The 12748-nt window shown below is 50.0% G+C and overlaps 3 protein-coding genes across 3 annotated transcripts; 2 read left to right on the top strand and 1 right to left on the bottom strand.

The window, feature by feature from the left end:
* Nucleotides 1-370: 370 nt before the first annotated feature.
* N7477_003002 (uncharacterized protein) lies at nucleotides 371-1985 on the bottom strand (the record flags this gene model as incomplete). Its single annotated transcript, XM_056964665.1, has 3 exons — nucleotides 371-946; nucleotides 998-1465; nucleotides 1518-1985. The coding sequence occupies 3 exons, from the start codon at nucleotides 1983-1985 to the stop codon at nucleotides 371-373; spliced, it is 1512 nt and encodes a 503-aa protein (XP_056824618.1).
* Nucleotides 1986-5726: 3741 nt separating this feature from the next.
* N7477_003001 (C2H2 zinc finger protein) lies at nucleotides 5727-7544 on the top strand (the record flags this gene model as incomplete). Its single annotated transcript, XM_056964664.1, has 2 exons — nucleotides 5727-6520; nucleotides 6581-7544. The coding sequence occupies 2 exons, from the start codon at nucleotides 5727-5729 to the stop codon at nucleotides 7542-7544; spliced, it is 1758 nt and encodes a 585-aa protein (XP_056824617.1).
* Nucleotides 7545-11611: 4067 nt separating this feature from the next.
* N7477_003000 (uncharacterized protein) lies at nucleotides 11612-12704 on the top strand (the record flags this gene model as incomplete). Its single annotated transcript, XM_056964663.1, has 4 exons — nucleotides 11612-11627; nucleotides 11961-12214; nucleotides 12293-12407; nucleotides 12508-12704. 4 exons carry the CDS (start codon nucleotides 11612-11614, stop codon nucleotides 12702-12704), a joined length of 582 nt encoding a protein of 193 aa, XP_056824616.1.
* Between the last annotated feature and the right edge of the window lie 44 nt (nucleotides 12705-12748).

Genomic DNA, 12748 nt, shown 5'->3' with positions numbered 1-12748 from the left:
GAGAACATGGCGGATGACGGAGGACTCGAGAAAGAAGAATAATGTGCCAGCAGAATGACAATCTATTGGCTATAAGATGCGCTTAGAATAGATGAAAAGAGTGTTTTGGCAAAGAGTACACGTAAATTCAATAAGCCTTCCAAATAGGTATCTTCTCCCAAAACTCCACACGCCCTGCGTCAAAGCCCGTCGCTCGGTAATTAAGGTTTCAAGAGCAAAGTGCCAGCTATGTCCAAGGTTTCATCTCATCGTTTGTTTTTCGGGGGGGAATTTTTCAACTTTTTTTTTTTGGAAGTGGTTTTCTGTTAATGGGCATTTGACTAGAAAAGCCCAACTGCCTCTTCAACTCCATACAAATCCACACGCACATCTACTTGTGCACCGCAGATGGGAAAGCCGGCATCATAGGGCTGGCATAGGCGTTCGGAATAGGCACGGCGCCGTAATCCGTCTCGCCCGGTGCAGCAGCCATGTGCTGTGGCTCACTTGGCGGCGGAGATGGAGATTTGGAATATGTCGAAGGGGCTGCAGGAATAGGCGGAGAATGGAATCCATCCTGGGCCATCTGCGGTGTGGGCTGCTGGATCTTAATGGGCGGGGCCTGAAGCTGGAAACTCGGGACCGGGCGCGTTGGCGAGCGAGGCGAGGCGTACTGGGTCGTCGTGTTCAGCTCACCTTTCTCCGCGCACGAATATGGGTCAATCGCGTGAGCGGCATAGAAGGGTGACTTGGGCGGGTAGGATGAGAACCCTGCGAAGCCTGGGGTATTGGGGGCGGACTGGATGTGCAATTGTGCCAGGTAAAGATCGTTGCGTGCATTGTCGCGGCGGTCCATTGACTTCATGAGACGGCGCTTGGTCCAGATACGGTACAACACGACGACGTAGATCAAAATGGCAAGAACTTCGATGACGACTTCAATAATGGCGCATACGAGGCCCCAGTCCTGGGAAAATTAGTTCTGGAAAGATGTGAGGCTGAGCGGACCTTAACTCACCTGAAGACGACACAAAAGAGCATAATCAACCACATTGTGGTAGATCTCCTCACGTGTATTCTGAGCGCAAGACCAACCCCACATGTCTTTATTGTTGCCAGAGGACTTGGAGTGCTCGTAGATGGCTGCGCCAACAATCCACATAACCAAACTGAAGAAGAAAAAACAGATTGAGAAAGTGGTATAGTAGATGGCGGTCTTTTCAGCCCGTCGATGGCCGCCCTTCCAGTATCCCCAGAAGACAATTATACAAGCAACGAGTGAGAGGCACGACATGCCTAAAAGCAAGTATTGAGCCCAAGGGTTCGTTCCCTCTGCCCAAGCAGGCAGACTGTTTCGTGCCGGGATAGTTTTAGTTGCGTTGAAGACGGTGAGTGTCACTGTCAACAGAGACAACACGATCAGGCTACAGCCGAAGTTCACGAAACGAAGGAATATCTTCGCGATACGAACGCGAAGCTTGATCCTCTAGGGGAGAATTAGTGAATTGCACGAGGAAACTTCAACGGCAATTACCTACCAAATCACGAGCGTTCTCCTTTTCGGCGTTTTTCTCCTGCTTCCCCAGCATGTATTCCTCACGGAAGGTGGGGCTGAGGGGGTTCAACGACACTGCTGATTTGGGTACCCTCAATCCGGTTCGCAGTGGCGATGCTGGAGGCATCGTATCCTCTGCTTGTGCGTGGTCGTTGACATACCCGAAACCTACATCACCGACACCACCAGACTGTGTCTTGGGAGGATCGGCAAAGGGAGATTGGGCAGTCTGCTCGATAGGCGAGTGGATCGTCGTAGCCTCAGCGAAGCGAGTTGTGCGAGGACTCTTCAGCGAAGCACCGCTGCTCTCAGAGGAGCTGCGGGTCTCCTGTGTTGTGTGCTGCGGCGGAGCTCCCATTGCGCTGTGGTAAGAAGCACGAGTAAGATCCGCAGGAACGACGGGTTCGTAGGTCAGAGGAGAGTTATTATGGCTGTCACCGTAGATCGACATCGAAGCGGTAAAGAATAGACGCGATACAAATGCAACGCAATTAGATCAAGAGAACCGGCTCTTGACAGGAATCCGGGATCAGAAAGGCTCCCGGGAAGTGGAAGAGCTCGACGGCGAGTCAGTCTGGAGTAAAAAACCACCTGGGTCTGACAACAGCTGAGCTCTATAAACTTATCGGATCACCTTGAAACACCGTGTGCGAGGCCTGCGTCCACGGGTATGCGCAAATTACCAGTCAAGGCAGTGATGGTGATCAAAGAGAGAAGACACTTGAGAAGGAAAAGATCAGGCCAGGACCGGCTTGAATATCAATTAACGGTGAGTGCTCGTTGGCCTCAGAGGCGGGGGTGCAACTGCAGGCCATGCCTCCCCATCACTCGTGCCGGGCCAGAGTTAGCGCCCGGGGGAATACCGCGCAGGAGCAACCAGGGGCATGATTGGGCTGGAGCCAAGCTAGGTGAAGCTGGGCGAGGAGTCAAAGTGCCGATTCACACAGTGATAGGCGAGTGTGACTGGAAGCAAGGTGATCAGTCAAGCTTGTCACAGTGGAACCCGGAGCCAGTCAAATGCGTGAGATGAGGGTTGTTGCTCCTCACGATGCACGCCCATCACCTCAGCCGGCGCTAACCCGCCGATCGTCTGGCCAACCACAAGTGTTGCAGAACCGCTCATTTTGGGGCAGTCTCAAGGAGAAAGGGATGTGAGGATGCACAACCAGGACATGGACGAGGACAAAAATACCCGCCAACCACTATGTAGGTCCCGTCGCACAGGGGCAATCAGCACCGCTCCCCGACTCATCGAAGTGGGAGATTGTGTCTGTGCGCATATTCTGTTTTCACCAGCCGACTGATTTGATGGCTGAGATGATGCCCGGAAGCCATGGCGTTGGGCTTGAAATGGACCCTGAAGATAAGTCGACCGAGGGTCTATTCGGGGTATGTTCTGGAAATCACCTGTACGGACAAACCTCCCACTCGCTCAGTCCTGAAACACAGTACCCGTTGCTTCGGAACCAAAGTGTTTTGGATGGCTTAATGGAACGATGGCGAGGTGTCCAAGTCCATGGATAATTCCATGCAGCTCAACGACGTCTCCTGCAGATCATCGGCCTATCTTTTCTAGAGCGCCGAGTCATGTCAGGAAATCGCATTCTTTCAGGCAGAATCATCACGCGGGTTAGCTTAGCCTCAAGAAGGATCTACCCCGTTGTCAGAAGTCTATTAGTGAGGGTTTCGATTTGTTCTGTGATGTGGCAAAGCACTCGCGAAGAGCAAGATGCATGAAGCGACAGATACCTGCACTTCTTGTCACCTCATGTGACTTATGCACTGTCAGTCGATGTGATGCCGATAGAATCTCGGTGGTCTGACATCCAAGACACGGCTTTCTCAGTAGATTATATCTTGCAGTAAACGAAGATTCACCAAAAGCAAACTTCGATGCTTGTTCACACGTAAGTGTTAACGGCCAACAGCGAATTTTACTTTGAACTTTACTATCCTATCCATTTCATGTACTATCTAGCTCATCTGCCAACCAAATTGCTTCCTGCCAACGTAGGCAGGGAATTCTGTCTTATCATGTTGTGCCCCATCATTAGGCCCGGACCGTGGAATCCGCTGTTGTTGGTTATGATTGCACCACGAAAAGAATTGCTCGCCATTTCGAGGTCTTCACTGCTTAAAATGGGCTCGCTCACTTCAACTACGGCTCGCACTAACACACAGACAGCTCCCCCCAGTGGAGACAAAAATTGAGACATGAGGAGATGCCCATCGATATGTACTTTGATAGAATAGACATACTCAATTATTAATTCCTCTGTGACAGGGGCTATTTGAATGTTTCAATTGGTTGTCACGATTTTTGAACTCGCTTCCAAACTACTGCCGTCAACAATCCCGGGTGTCTGTGTTCAGTCACTTTCAACCTTGATTGATATGAGATTTATGTTCAATCTGTTTTCGATCGGAGATGTTCTCAGAGGCACGTTAGTTTTTTCACTCACAGACTTCCATCGAAGCAACATCATCGGCGACAGGGTATGGACATCCTTGGGAACTTTCAGCTTGGAGATCATTCGTTTGGGTGCGCTATACCAATCAAGATGATGACCACATCCTACTGGCACACGAGAAGGGTGTCGATTGATTTGGTACGGCGTTTTATGGTGTGGCTTGTTAGGGTTTCGTAGATGCGATGGCGGAAGAGGAGCAATTGAGACATGCCAGCGTGCCTGTTGGACGTTTACACCTCTCGAAAATATGAGAAACGCGCGAGTATCTGACGCCTTCGGTGTACACAAGGGCTGTAAAGCCCTATGAGAGCAGTTGAATATTTTCCCTGGTGGTCGCTGCTTGGATTCCTAAAATAAGTAACATTCCACAACATGAAGGCTGGGGTGGAGTCATTTATAGTGAGACAGTCTAGCCCCACACACAGTATGGAGATTTCTCTCTCACATGATGACCTCATGGGGGAGGCTGGTCCAAGAGCCTCAGACGCGGCGGGGCCTGTCATGACACGGCATGTCGACAGGTGAGCAATGAAGATTAATGATCTTCGCAGGCCAACTCCATGGAGGGTTACATAGGTTGTCAGCTCACTTGGATGCCGTGCATCCGAGGCAGATCTGGCTTTGCGGTCAAGCTCGGGGCTCGTGTTTGTCGATCTTGAGCAACATGAAACAGGGCGGTGCAGATGAGCTGGGTGGCTTTGAGATAAAGCGCACGGGGTAGTCATTGAGAGCCTGGTTTTGATGCCTCGATACCTGGATACCTGAATATTTGAATACTTGGATACTGAAAACCTCAAATACTTGAGGATACTTGCTGACCCGATACCCGGTGCCCCAACGCCTCCCTAACGGTCATAGTTCAGCAAGACGAACCAGTGGATTCAAGACGATCATCCGGATCCAAGGATTGAGTGACATCACCCCCACTTCGAAACCTGTATAATATGGAAAATTGTACAACGCAGTGGCCAAAGTGGCCAAAATGGCGAGCGTACCCATCAGCCGCAGAGACGCCTCGTGTGAAGGAACCATGGCCAGCCACACGCGTTAGCGGGCTACACAGCCTCGTCGTAGGTGGGGCGGGTAGAGGTACTTCTGATGCCATATATAACGCACGGTAATGTAAGTACCAGTACATCCCTGTCCGTCAGGGTTCATTTCCCAAGAGCCTCGACCCGTTCGACTGTGACGGACTCGATACCCGCCATGAGCCACTGTCGACCCCCGTCTCTTACACTTGCAATACATTTCCCGTGCCCTCTTTTTTACCTTTCTATCGGTCTCCGCAGAATTCAGTCTTCCCTGTATTCCTTGTACCTACCACCTGCCCTGCTCTTGACTACCTTGCCTGCCTGACTGCCCGGTCACTCAGGCTACACCTTCGTTCATCCTCAAATTCCATCGTACCTGCACGCCCGCCACGGTTCCAAACTTCGCCTGATGGCCCGCCTTCGTTGAATATCACCAATCTCATCGGGGCCCTTGTCGATTGCTATTTTAACGCGAAGCCTAAGCCCCTCGAAAGCCCGCAGTGGATCTCTCCGGGAGTGCAAGAAAGCTGAAACTATCCTCGTCAGCTTGCGCCACACTGGTTTCCAGGTGAGTGGTGAGAACGCCCCACACGCCCTGGACTTCATCCTCCCTCTTGCATCCCCCGTACCTCTCTGTCTTTTGAAGTTTGTCGTGTCTCTCTGTTTTTCCATGCATTCAGCATTTCTAACATGAGCTCGCAAGTAGCCTTCGCTCTGGTTCGTCCATCCATAGAGGCTGGCGCGAGACCTTCTGCGTCCATGGCGGCATTGATGCACTCAAATAACGAGCCTGTCGCCGTCTCAAATCCTATCGTCTCCAACTCCATCGCCAGTTCCGAGCCTCTTTCGTTCCTTAAAGCACAGTCCCACGCCAAACCCGAATCCAATCTCCGTTCCATCGCCAGTGCCAGTCTACACGTCTCGCGATCTCATCCGCCTTCGATGACGAGTCCAGCTTCGGCGCCCGCGGATCGGCCGGCTGAACAGGACAAGGAAGCCGAAAGTAACAGTTCACGCGTTGCCCGTGAGGCATTGGGGGCAAGCGAGAAGTCGCCAGGCCCTTCCCTCCATGAACCCTCGGTCCATGCGTCCCCGGAACAGATTCAAGTCGACTCCCACCACAATGACACATCATCCGACCCTTACGGCTCGACCGACCACAACCAGAACTCACTTATCCACTCCTCGACTGTCGCGAGTCCAGGCCCTATCGAAGACACTGCGTCTCAAGATGGAGATCGGCCCCGGCCGCGGGCGGACTCGGAGGTCGATCAGGACAGCAACAAGGCCTTTTCTTACCCATGCCCACCGGTGGCATCAATGATCCGCGTCGCGGCCTCAGCTTACCCAACGCGGGTTATAACAGGGGCAGCCCACGATCTCCGTCCGCGAAAAAACACCGCTGCCCCTATTGCGCGACCGAATTTACCCGGCAACACAACCTTAAGAGCCATCTCCTCACTCACAGTCAAGAGAAGCCTTTTGTCTGCCAGACCTGCCAGTCTCGTTTCCGCCGACTCCACGACTTGAAACGTCACACTAAGCTCCATACCGGCGAACGACCCCATATTTGCCCCAAGCGGACGACGGTTTGCTCGCGGCGATGCGCTCGCGCGGCACAACAAGGGACAGGGTGGGTGCGCTGGCCGGCGGGCTAGCATGGGTAGCTTTGCAGCAGACGATGAGTACGGAGACGGTCACCATCCTGACGACGCCATGGATGGGCTTGTGTACGCAGAGCCGGAGCACATGGACGAGGAAGACGAGAGACGCCTCATGCCGAGCATCCGCAAGCACGAGGCCGACCATCTGCCTCGCTCTGATTCTCTTCAATCCCATCGCCAACCCAGCACCTACCCACCGATTGCCGCCGGACGGAGTCTCTTCCCGCCTCCAGGCACCCATGGTGGTTCCGGATCGTCCACAACAACTACGTCGCAACCAGGCAACCTGACTTTCCCGCCTGCAGGACACCCATCCAGCTCATCGATGTTTACTCCCACCAACGTCAATGATAGTCCGAAGCCTTTATCCCCGAATGCGCTGTCTCATCACGACAACGTGCAACCCCACCGCGCACACTCCCCAAGCATAGGCCAGTCATTGCCACATCCGCCACCATTCGTAAGGACAGGATCGGGCTCAAGCCATGCTCCACCGGGCCTAGGTCTGCCACCGCCACAGCCTGGAGCGCCTCAGCTCCCGCCTCCGGTCATTAGCTCACCCGACGCCCGCTTCGGTCTCCAGGCTGCCGCCAAACATTCCGCGTCACACAGTCACTCGAGTACCCACAGTCTTCCCGCTCCAAAACTAGGACCAGACGGACCCGAAATACCTGCAGGCGAAGCCAGCCAGATTGACAAGCTCTGGGCCTATGTCCGATCAATGCACGATGAAATGGTGGGTCTTCGGACCGAAGTCGCGGCGCTACGCGCACACATCGCATCAACAAATTCAACGACGGCACCAGCACCCGTCGAAGTGAACCAAATTTCGGGACCGCGGTAAGCCACGGGTTCTGGTTCATTTGGTATGTACTATATGGGTAGTCTTGCCCCCCATGTGGAAATTGGCCATTCATTGCGCCTCTCTCCCTCTGTTGATACGTCTCGACTTCAAAGGTCGAACTTTTATGTCTCTCATGATCACCGTCCCGACAACCGCCGGCGTTGGTGGCTAATTATCTTCTTGCACTATTCCTCCTTATCCTTTCCTCATTCCGGGTTTCGTCACCTTGGGGTCTTTTTTATTATCAGATCTTGGTATAGCCATGTTTCTGCCATTCCTCGCCATCTCTCTCTACCATTTCCTTGGCCATGGGTATCAGGGTCTTTTTCTTTTTCTTTACAGGCTCGACGTGAGTTTGGCGTCGCAAAAGTGGATCAGGCTCAGTTTGGGCTCATTCCTCTATTTCTGTTTCTTGTCACCTTCGGCAGTTGGACACCAGATCCATTTCTCTTTTTTTTCTTTTCTATGGTTTTGAAGAGCATTCAGATGATGCATGGAATGATGTCGGGAGTTCTATCTTTTTTTGAGTTGGGTTATTCAATTAGGTTGTGATAATATATACCCTTTGCTTGATCAAGCTATATTGGAAACATGCTTAGGTGGGGATCAGTAGACAAGTACTTTGATTGGATACCTCGAGTGCTGACTGTACATGTAAAACCGTTCTAGTAAGTCCGGCTCCGATGAGATGGTTTCCCCTTTTGACCAATGTGAGCTAGATTGTGCCGTGGAAAAGGTATCCGGATGGGGACGATTAAATAGATCTCCACCCAGCCACAATTTGCCCACCATTTAGGCATAAACGCTACAATGTGACTTGAGTAGGGGCACATTGCTTGATGAATGGATAGTTCAGTATACACATACGTAGAAGGTCTGTGAATCTAGTCTATTTGAGATACCTGCTTATGTGGAGATGTGTACATTGACCTCCTAGAGAATGTATGGGTGAGTAGAGACATTAAGAGTATACCGAAGTGAGGATCCACTCTTTTCTACCTTTTAAACGAGCAGTCCGATGCCATTTTTCAATACAAATGATATAATGATCGACTTCCTGACTATTGAATATTTCCGAGCAGGGTCCTCTCGCGGCCAAGACTTCATGCCACGGTCGACGACAAGCAACATATCATTCCGAGTTCAGGCGAGCGCAACAGGTAATGTCGTTTCGCGCGAAATTATGGATGGAAATAACTTGTCATCCCGTCTAGGGCGGCTGAATTCAAGCGAAATCTCCCAAATGACCATTGAACGCCTTTTGGTAAAGCCATGTCCCCCCCGTGCACAATCTGGAAGAATGCCGCTGAGTTATGATCAGATCACTGGAGTCACTGGCTAAACTGTGATCCAGACCATGGTTCTTGCCCCGATAATAAAATATTTTGTTCATGCTGTCGTCCAGGGCAAAAGAAACATATCAGATCTAAACAGAAAATTTTTTAGAGAGGGACCAAACTAGACCAACCTGAGAAGTGTGGGTGCATATCACCTCCAAACGTCGAGCGGTCCTTGCATTGTACCTCCTACACTGAGCATATTCTGTTCATCCCCGGCTCTCTGCTTTGACTGTGGAGGTCTGGAATATGCTCCTGCGCCTAGAGCCAAAATACTTTGGCAGGCGCAAACGGAGCAGAAGTGGAATAAGAGCTACATTCAATAGTTGGCTAGATGGAATTGTCAGGAGTATTTGCAATATGAGCTTGCGAGATTCCACTAGTTGTGGACATGAATACATTGTGGAAAGATGGTTTGAGGTAATAGATGAGTTTGGTAAACTTATAATATCGATCGATTTTGCTTCTCTTCGCCCCTGTAGTGCTTCTGCTGGTGTTCAATCGACAAAGTCTTGTCAATTCCCCAGATTGTCAAGCCACGGCACTAGATATGCTGGCGTTTTCAACTGTTTGCTTCTTCTGGGACAATAGCCTCACTGGGCAATGAAAGAAGCTCGGGCCGGTATAATCAATAATCCAGAGTAGTACCATGCTATTAATTTCTTGTATACCTTTTTTTTGGACGCATGGTTCAGAGGGGGTCGATTGTTGTTAGAGGGTCGAGGACTGCATTTGCGCAGGTTATGATGAAAGCCTTATAATTTTCAAATATTCGAATACACATGAATACCGTCCGAGGTAGGAGATTATATGGCATTTGGGTCGCTCCTGCGGCCAAGCGACCGCGAGACAATATATATCTTCAAGATGCGGACTTCAAACGTCCATTACAGTACTCACTAGCAGGGGTACTGGTCACGAAAGCTGTCTCAGTTGCCACTGGTTGCAATCTGGTTCAAAATATAGTCAGTCGCTAGAGGTAGCCAGAACTGACAATGAGTCCTTGGAATGAAATTTGTTTGCTCATCACTCAAGATCCTTGCAATTCAAATAAATCAAAAATAGGTTCATATTAGCAGAAATGGACAAACAGACATCGACAAGTCAGTTTGGCCGAGTGGTTAAGGCGATGCACTAGAATTATCTACTGGACTGATCACAGTCCGGCAATGCATTGGGTTCGCCCGCACATGTTCGAATCATGTAGCTGACGTTATGTTTTCATTTTTGCATCTCCAATCTTCATCTGGATTTTCTCCGTGTCTTGTATTTTCTTCTTTTTTCTTCTATTTTTATTTTGCCTAAACAGAAAAGAGCTGACAGCCCTATTGGATGCAGAGATTATCGGTAGCAAATCTGAAAATTGGACTTCTAGAAAGGGTTTGGCTGTGTCGGCCCTTGCTTTTGTATTGCGATCGCTCTATCTCGCAAAGTCTCGTGTTAAGCAAATCTCAATATGTAACAGAAAAAGTCAATCACAATATATACAATAGTCAGTTTGGCCGAGTGGTTAAGGCGATGCACTAGAATTATTCTACTGGATAGATTACTATCCGGATATGCATTGGGTTCGCCCGCACATGTTCGAATCATGTAGCTGACGTTTCAATCAACTTTTTGCTTTTGGGACAATTTCCCATTGGCAATATACTTTTTGTTCCTTGTTGGCTGACCGTTTATCCTCATCGGAGTGATTAAATTGGTTCTGCCATCTGGCTACGTGTGAGGTCCAAATCAACCGTAAGACTCTCCATCAAGGATTGTGAAACATCGTTACAGTCGACGTTAACCGTGCGAAAAATGATATCCCGGACAGCAGTCTGCACATGCGCCGCTGAATCGACTCGAGATAGCCAACATTGTTTAATGATTTGACCATATAGGATGTCAGAGACATTCGGGAACTTTTTCTGTGTAAAAAGTCGTTCTACCTCATCACTAGGAATCTCCTCGTAGGGACTGGTACCTTGAAAGATCTCGTAAAGGGTCGATCCTAGTGCGAATAGATCTGTGGTCACTGTGGGTTGATCTCTCTAATACTAGGGAAGAAAAAACCGGGTTCCCTCATCAGAGGCCGGCTTCGACCTATCTAGCGAAGACCCAGAGAAGTCAATAATCTTGATATCGAGGGCCGCATCTAACAGAAACTTTCGTGGTTTTATGTCGCAATTAATTACCCGTTCCTGTGGAAGAAGTCGACAGCCTCCGCTACTTGGTATGCCCACTTTAATTTGATGTCCACTGGTATTGAGTCATGAGACTGGAGATACGTCTTCAGATCACCATTTTCTATATACTCCAGCGCGAGACCATCCCGGGAATTTCCCAGTAGACGAACAAGCCTCTTGTGTGGTCCAGTACGATGATAGATGCTGGTTTCTTTCGCGATATTTAAGATGTGACTTTCAATGTCGGAGTCCGGAAATGGTGACTTGAGCGCAGTCCCAATCGTCAAGGAGCTCGACAATCCCAGTGATCCCACCTGAAAGGAAAAGGCCCTGGGCGTCCCTTGTACTGGAATGGATCTTGGCGAGTTCGATGGCATTTGAATGTTCTTCACTTGAGCCTAATTGTGCATCTTCCTATGGTTAAACGGTCAGACATGATTTTTGTCAGCTAGAGCGAGAGATTACATAGTACAGTATCGGCTATCTGAGAGGTTGTGAAGGACTGGCTTTGAATCATATCACGAATGAGATGGAGCTTTGAGACAGGGAGCCTTGGAGCCAGATGTGGGCTAGAATTGGTGAGGTAGACTGGTTGTCGCCTGGGAAGAGAAGGAGGGGCAGGAGGTAGAGCACGTATAGCTGTTTCGTGTTAAAATACACTCTTAGTGGTCTCACATCTGTATTATTGAATGCAGACATTATTCTGGGAAGCGGTCTGGAGACCAGGCTTTGACGACCATATCCTATCAAGACTCGCGCATTTCGTATTTATTTTCCGAGACCGAAGTCGCGAGAGTGTGGAGATATATCTGATTTTGAACACTACTGTAGAACCCATACTATGTCCTGTTCAAATAAGGTGCATCATAAAGCGTCACACAAAACGGCTTTCCATACATCCAGGTCTATAGCTGCGGCTCGCACATTGACGAAGCTCTCACAATCCCGCGCTTGTGAACTTCAAGTGGAGACCTCGGGACTCCACTCCGCCCAGAGACCTCAAGCAATCGGACCGAGGTTTCCGCAGCTTCATAGGCACCGTTTCACCCTCTCATCATACCCCGTGAAGTCTACCTATCTCCCTGTTAACACATTGAAAGACCACAATGTCTCGTTCCTGCAAGCATCCGCTCTTTATTTTGTGATCCTCTCCATCGGACACACAGTACGTGACCACCATGATTCAGGGAGGGACCAAGACTTGAAACTACTTTCTGGTGTGATCGAGCTGACATGAAACTAGAGTGGTGGTAAGGAATGGACGGCTGAGAAGGTCTTCACTGCCATCAAGGGTTCGAAGCCCTGGGCTTGTGGGACTGTGGGTTGGTATCAGGGAAGTGCTTTCTTCCTGTTGACTGGTACGTTTCTAGTCTTGCTTAACGTGATAGTGCAGCTAGCCTTTGAGTTGCTTCACTTCCACTTACTCTTTTATGCTATAGCCTAGCTGACGTCTCCTAGGAATCCTCCACTTTCAGTGGTCGCGCGACCCGTCAGCGCTAAGCGATCCGCTGAACAAGGCTATGGCAGCTATCGTCAACGTCCTCTTATGGACTAGCTCAGCCTGGTATGCCAAGAACGGCATTCAGGACAATGCGATCGCGGTTGGTCTTTCGGCTGCGCTGCAGGGTGCCGCAGTTCTGAAGCAGATTCTGTAAGGGGTATCAAAGTTTGAATTTAGGAATATGGTATCAACGAAAAA

This window comes from Penicillium maclennaniae, assembly GCF_028827695.1.
Source record: "Penicillium maclennaniae strain IBT 15551 chromosome Unknown utg000003l:1.0-5670915.0:1.0-5674809.0, whole genome shotgun sequence".
NCBI classification, from domain to species: domain Eukaryota; kingdom Fungi; phylum Ascomycota; class Eurotiomycetes; order Eurotiales; family Aspergillaceae; genus Penicillium; species Penicillium maclennaniae.
Note: the sequence above shows the minus strand (reverse complement) of the source record. Positions and strands in the feature narration are given on the sequence as shown.